The sequence below is a fragment of the Limanda limanda genome, chromosome 19, assembly GCF_963576545.1.
Source record: "Limanda limanda chromosome 19, fLimLim1.1, whole genome shotgun sequence".
NCBI lineage: Eukaryota > Metazoa > Chordata > Actinopteri > Pleuronectiformes > Pleuronectidae > Limanda > Limanda limanda.
Window position 1 is genome coordinate 13,005,718 of NC_083654.1, and position 7,241 is coordinate 13,012,958.

Consider the following 7,241-nt stretch of genomic DNA (forward strand, 5'->3'; position numbering starts at 1 on the left):
TTTGGAACCAATGCTGTTTTTGATCTGTGTATATCGGCTGATATATTCGGATCAGAAATTCCCTTTAGTCCCTGCTTCAAAAGAGCAGCTTATTCAGCATGTTATGAGTGGTTTATATTAAGAGTTTGAAAAGCTGTTGGTGTAGTAGTTCCTCACAGTCACTCTTTGTGATCTTGGTGATGAGTCTTTGAGCCAGAGCCAGTAGAGTTAAATCACAGCTCATCAGTCTGCAGCCAGTGTGACCTGCTCGTCACCCTAATCCGCTCTCACTGTGGAATATGAGAAACTTACATAACACCTCAGATAAACAGTTGAGTGGCAGATGAGTCTGGTTGTGACTCCGCAGTTCACAGAACGACCCCTAATCCAGACGGACATGTGAGAATAATATATATATATATTAGAGCTGTCAAACGATTAAAATATTTAATCGCGATTAATCGCATTTTGTCATAGTTAACTCGCGATTAATCGCAATTAATCGCAAATTTGTATCTATTCTGAATGTTCCTTCATTTATTATTTTTCCATAATTTTACTTTCGTTTTAATGCTCTTATCAACATGGAAAAGTGGATTGGCTTGCTTTATGCAAATGTTTTATATTATTTAAAAACAACATTGCCAAACTTTATAAATAAAATTATAAAGTGCACATTTCAGGTAAACAAGGATACCATGGCTTAATATTTTCATTTTTTCAAGTTTGCTGTGAACATAGCAGTCAGTCCTCTTATTTCAGAAACAATGAACCATAACAGTTAGGTTACCAATAAAAGGTAAGCCTACTACTTCTTTGCTTTAAGCTAGCTACTCAAACAGACAAGCAACAAATAACAAACAAACAAAATACACAGGCAAGTGTCGGCCTACTTTGAAATAAATGAAACACAGAACTTTGTAGGGCTATTTGAGTCCTCCCCTTATTTGTGGAAAATGTATGAAATAAGAAGTACCCTATTTTTAAATAAATAAAAACATATAGCTGCAGCCTAATAGTGTAACGGACTGGGTTTATGTTTATGTTTGGTTTTGACGTATGCTCAGTAAAACACTGTTGAAGGAGCGCTCTGATGTCTGACGGTCAGTGAAGGGGTCGGGGTGGGACATGTGACTGTTTGGACCAATAGGATGGGGGGATCGGGGATCAATGAGGAAGTGAAGTGTTGATGTCTGCGAGTGACGGAGTAACAGCGAGAGGTGCAAATGTTCGTGTAGAGGAAAATACCAGTTACTAAACCACGAAGAAGTTCCGTGTCCTGTGGGACGCTACAATAGCTTTAAAATATATATTTTAGGTGGCGAAATATTAAAACAAAAAGCGAGAGCAGGTCAGACTGGAGGCGAACACAGATACTGAAGCTGCAGCTGCAGCTCTGCTTTAACTCGAGTTAAAAAAATTGACGGCGTTAAAATGGGTTTGCGTTAACGCCGTTAATAACGCGTTAAATTGACAGCCCTAATATATATATTTTGTGGTGTGGCTCATCGTCTTATCTTCACTTCCCTCTGTGATTCGCAGCTGTGCACAAAACATCTGTGTGTCGCCCCTCACTTCCCACCTGCTCTGACAGATGCTTGCTGCCGTCGTGCCCTCCCTGTGGTTCCAGTCTGCTGTTAGGGACTTTGATATTAGTGTGTGTGTGTGTGGTTGTGATGAAGACTGTCTTCTCTTCTCTCCTCTTCAGGTGCAGGGAAAAGCATCAGCACTCCTCAGGACCTGTTCCGAAGCTCAGGTAAACTAAAGTGAACATCAACGCTGTGATCTGTTGTTTTGGCTTTAACTTTTTTGTTATTACTTATTATATTTTCGGGTTGTTCGTCGCCGTCTTGTGAACAAGATATCTCAAGAACACCTTAACTGAAACTGCACTGGCTGGCGATGGCATACACATGGCAGAAATTCTAATTTGTTCTTTGTAACCCAATGTACTCAAAGCTTTTTAAGTGTTGTTTGCTTTAGGAGAACTCTAACTTGGTACACGTGGTCTGTGTATAATGACTCTGTGTGGTGTCATATATTTACATTACAAAGACAGCCGTAGTTGACACAGTAGTAGCCTTGGCCAGCTGTTCAGACAAGGAGACAGCTCATTTCTGGTTCACTCGTGAAGCCGGAACCTGAATCCTCTCCTGTTCCCCCTTTGACACACAGACACTCCCGACGCACCCAGGAAGTTCACTGTCAGCTCCCAGTCTCTGGCCAGCAGCACCAAGGGACCCAGTCAAGGTGGAGGCCTGCAGCCGCTCTGCCAGAGGAAGAGGCTGCTCAAGGCGCCCACGCTGGCCGAGCTGGACAGCTCCGAATCTGATGTAAGATGATGACTAAAATAAACACTTTGCTAACTGCTGGATAATGTTTTTTTCATTTCTACAAGAAGACGATTAAACCCTATAAAGTAAAAGACTCTGGACATAAATGATGAAAACTTTAAACTCAAAGTGTTCATAAAGATGGAAAACATGACTGCTCCACAAAAGTGAAGCCAAAGTGTCTCTCAAAGATTATTTCTTTCATTTTACGTAGTTTTACCTAATTTTTTGTTAACTTGTTTTAATTTGATATTTGATGCTATAAAACAAGGTGAAATGTCATGATTGACAGCTGACACTGACTGTGTTTAAATGTTTTGTGTAACAGGAGGAGACCTCACGGAGCAGCTCGAGTATATCCACGTCTCTAATGGAGGACACGTCCCCAGAGTCCGTCACAGGGAAGAAGGGTAGGAGTGTTACCTCGAATATACTTATACTCTACCTTTTGCCAAATATTCATTGTAATCACTCTTGTGTTTTCTTTCTTTCTTTGTCCCTATGTCTCCAGCTCCTCCAAACTTCCTGCCCGTCTCCGCCACCCCGCAGCCAGACAAGCGTCGGTCTCCACGGAGGAGGCACACCCTGGAGAAGGACTCCCCCACCAGCGTCCGGCCCTTTGCGCCTCCGTCCAGACAGACCTCCAAGTCTCTGGTACGTTAAACTATAATATGATGTTACGTTCTTTACTGTTGTACCTATGATATCCCCAAATCTGATCAGATTAGTCAATAAAAAGATATATCTATACAAAATGCAGGGGTTTAGTCCTCAACAGGGACATCGTGTATTATATAACGCAGTCCGTTACCATGGCTACGTCTCCCGGACGCACAATATATGTCTGTTGAAGCTGGTCCCGTCCTGTGACTGGTCATTTGTTTGGCATGAGGTCACTGGTTCTCTGAGCTGCTCTGTGCTGGTTGTATGATTCTCCTGAGGTTGATGCATGTAATTGAAACCACAGGACAGGCCGCTGCTGCGAAGGACATTTAGATGGAATGGGTTCGTTCTCACCACTTGTTAGTTAAATGGCCGAGGCCCCAGTTCCAAGCAGCTAAAGGTCGTCTCATCAGAAGACACGAATAGGTTTCTCGTGAAAATGTACTTGCTGTTTTTGAAATTTCACAGTATCTCCTACTTTAAGTTTTAAAATAAATTTCTCTTTTATTTCTATTTTAATTATGATCCAGAGGAAAGTTGCTCTTGAGTACAACTTGTCATATGAACTGTTTTTTAAACTTTATTAGTCTGATATTGCTGATGATTCACTTTAAAACAACTTGGAAGTCAAGAAAGAGAATAATTAAACTTTTAAAACATCTAGGGAGACTGAAGTAGAGCCCGACCGATTTAGTAAAGTTTATGTAAAATCCAGAAACCTAAATATATCTCTTCTCTGCATTATTTATTCTGCAAAGTTTTCATATCTGCAAATATAAACACGGATGTCTATGAAAGGCTCCAGTCTAAAAATAGAATTTACAGTTTTCCAGTCTTGCATCTTTTCATTGTGTGATTCGAGCTCAGGTTCTTCTCACATTGAAACCAGGTGTTAGATTTCTCTTGTTTCTGTTGAACAGTAAGATCTTTGTTGCAGCCCCCCCCCCCTCCCTTTGTAGTGCTCATGTCTCAATAACGTGTTTACACTGCTCGTCTGTCGTGTCCCAGCGACTTACTCGCAGTTATTTTCTGTCTTGTAAATTGCTGCAGCTGATGGCGGACCCCAGCGCCAAGGTAACTTTGTCAAAAACCCTCCTTATCCATCACCATCCATATTGTTTGTGTAGGATTAGTCTCGGGGTCCAAACAGGAGACAGCACGTTAGTCAACACCAGCTGTGATGTGTGCTGTCCGTGAGGGAGCACAAGAAATGACCTAATGAGCTGAACGGCTGCCATGTTAGTGAACAGTTTTCCTTGTGAGATGGACGCTGTCAGATGATGAATCATGAGACTCTGTTACTCACCGTCTGTTGCTTCATGCCACGTATGAAAAGAACTCATGCTGGGATGGAGGCTGGAGAGAAATCATGTATAAGATATCATGTTTTGGACTCTTTTCCTGTAAATAATGAAATAACTGACAGAGCCTAACGTGCTCATTGAGTTGTATGAAATTTCATGAAGTGATTAGCTTGTTAGAATCCGAGGTCGTGCTCCTGTGTGAATGTCCGTCCTGTTCCCTCTGGTCAGGTGGAAGCTGCCAGTGGAGCGCAGGGCTCGGTATGTGACCGGTTTAACTGCATGTGATCCCATTTTACCATCAATCGCTCAGAGCACCGTGTGGGGGGGGAGACTCATCCAGAATACAGTACAGACTTAAAGCAGCAGACTTGGGTGTTAGGTGAATCAGGGCTGAATCCAGGATGTAGAGTAACAATGCAGGAGAGAAAGAAGGAGGCTCGTCGGGGGGTTAATTGGGTATATTAAACTCTCTCCCTACCTTATTCTCTCGTTGCACTCTCAAGCAGCAGTTTATTAAATCCCAATCAGTCAAGGATAATCGCATCTACACGCACTTCTTGTCCTTCCTCTTCTTTTTTTCTTCCTCTTCCTGCCCCTCTTCTTCCTCCTCCTCTTTTCCTCTTCCTCTTCCCCGTTCTTCTTCCTCCTCTCTTCTACATTTTTTTCTTCTTTCTCGTATTATTCTCTCTCTCACGCATTAATGAGACCTTGCGTCGTGACCATTTGTGTGAACAGGAGATCTCTCGAGTCTTATTTTAGATTGTTTTTAAATGGAGCTTTAGTCAGGACTAGAGCAAAGAGAAAGGAAACTTATTATGAGAAGCTGTGGACCACCAACATGGCAGGTGTTTTGTTTGTCGCTGGCGGGATCATTTCACATTGTCGCCTGCTCTCACCTCCACCATCTCACTGCATGTTTGCTTTTCTAGTTAAGTGGTGATTGCTGGGTGCTTGTGTTTCATTGGATTCTAAGTATTTTTTTAGTTTTGCATGTAGCTATCTGTTTCACATCATCTGTTCACGATCTGTGAACGCTGAGGGAGTTTGCTGACGCGTGGAGTCTCTTCTTCCAGGAGGAGTTCTGTTACCCGGCGGAGTGTCTGGCCCTGACGGTGGAGGAGGTGATGCACATCAGACAGGTTCTGGTCAAGGCGGAGCTGGAGAAGTTCCAGCAGTACAAAGAAATCTACAACGCTCTGAAGAAAGGAAAAGTAGGTCGTCTTCACTCAGCCTGATGTTTTCGGACTCATTTAAATGACAGGTTACTTCACCACATTCTTTCCTCTCCAGCTTTGTTTCTCATGTCGGACCAAGAGGTTCTCCCTCTTCACCTGGTCCTACACCTGCCAATTCTGCAAAAGGTACATTGAATTATTTTAGAAAAAAATCTGTGACTCCAATATTCCTTCATATCTGTCCTACTTGACACAGCTCGAAACAATTTTCATCATGGTCTTAAAGTGTAACTTGTTTAAAATCTGCATTAGTCTGAATGACAGCTACTGTTCAATAATATCTAACTAAATGGTCAATTTTTATCTTTTCCAGGCCTGTCTGCTCCCAGTGCTGTACAAAGGTAGGAGGCTGTCAACGTCTGTATATTTAACACACTCACAATCACTTTGCTGTAAAAAGGATTTCAACTATGCGTCATGAGAACTGTCGTGTTTTTCTATAAATACAGAATAAACGGTTTTCATCATTTTGTCTATCTTTCTCCTTCAGATGCGTCTTCCATCGAAGCCTTATTCCACCTTGCCCATTTACTCCCTGGGCCCCAGTGCTGTGGCTAAAGGCGAGGCAAGGAATGCGTCCGCCGAGCCTGAGAAGAACCCGTTCGGTTCTGGATTAAGTCGACACAGCCTACGCAGGAGTGTTAACAAGTATGTTACTGTGGAGCTTGCAAAGTCTGCCTTTATGGGAATTCTTCAGATTATTATATAATTTAGAGTTAAGTGGTCTAAAGGTCACGGTGATCTCATAAAATGTTTAGACAGAAACTGCAATGGTCGGCAGGGACATACAATGGCAGTGATGTAATTCCAGGAGGAAACGTACAAATGTCGTCGTTTTCTCTCTTCATCCTCAGATCGTCCAAACATGGCGGCGGCGGCAGCAGTAAAGACGAGCGGTCCGAGGACGAGCCGGATCTGCCCAAGGAGCTGACGGAGGACTGGGTCGCCATGGAGGTGTGTGTAGACTGCAAGAAGTTCATCACGGAGATCATCGCATCCAGCAGGCGCAGCCTGTGCGTGGCCAGCAAGCGCGCCCGCCTCAACCGCAACCGCAAAACTCAATCCTTCTACATGTCATCGTCCAACTCCGTCAACTTCCGGCCCTCGGAGCGCACCATCAACGAGGTGTAGCACTGCTCCTGTGCACTTTTGTTACGCTGAGTTTATTCATTCCATGAAGAATCAAAGTCTCCTCTTACGCTACACGGACTGGTTTACCACAGTTTATGTAAATAGTGATTTTAAAAATGAAGCCATGAATATATCCCACCCCAAAGGTAGAGAAGGTTCTTATACCTTACCCCCCCCCCCCCCCCCATCTCAGGAAAAGATGGCACGCTCTGATTGGTTTTGACTAGTCAGTAGCTGCCAGATAACGAAAGAGAGCCATGTTTCTATCAGCGGCAGTGATGGACACGCTGAGCTGCCGATGTCGCTGTTGTGAACCAGGTAAGAGAATGTATATTTGACTCGAGAGCAGGGTTAGATGACACAGAAAGCCAAAGGCTGCAGTGATGTTTGTGTAAATAGCATCGACGCCCAACCCTGATCCTGATCTTAGCGCTCAATAAGTTTTCCAGTTCCTGTTTACTTGGAGCACTCAGGAAGAACAACCGATTGTCTTTTGTGACAGAAATGCACTGTTGATCCTCGTGTCAGGTCTGCCACGGTCGATCCCCCCCCCCCCTCCCCCTCCTTTTATTCTTCCAGCCACAAGTATGCCAAAT

At 43.5% G+C, this 7,241-nt stretch overlaps 1 protein-coding gene across 1 annotated transcript in view; it reads left to right on the forward strand.

The window, feature by feature from the left end:
* spire1a (spire-type actin nucleation factor 1a) overlaps positions 1-6,789 on the forward strand; it is a 28,549-nt gene extending 21,760 nt beyond the window's left edge. Inside the window, exons 9-18 of the mRNA XM_061092917.1 lie at positions 1,688-1,735; positions 2,155-2,312; positions 2,641-2,722; positions 2,824-2,966; positions 4,508-4,537; positions 5,353-5,490; positions 5,570-5,640; positions 5,828-5,855; positions 6,005-6,162; positions 6,369-6,789. Coding sequence (XP_060948900.1) covers positions 1,688-1,735; positions 2,155-2,312; positions 2,641-2,722; positions 2,824-2,966; positions 4,508-4,537; positions 5,353-5,490; positions 5,570-5,640; positions 5,828-5,855; positions 6,005-6,162; positions 6,369-6,645 — 1,133 coding nt within the window. The 3' untranslated portion in view covers positions 6,646-6,789. The remainder of the gene's footprint in view (positions 1-1,687; positions 1,736-2,154; positions 2,313-2,640; positions 2,723-2,823; positions 2,967-4,507; positions 4,538-5,352; positions 5,491-5,569; positions 5,641-5,827; positions 5,856-6,004; positions 6,163-6,368) is intronic.
* The last annotated feature ends 452 nt before the right edge of the window (positions 6,790-7,241 follow it).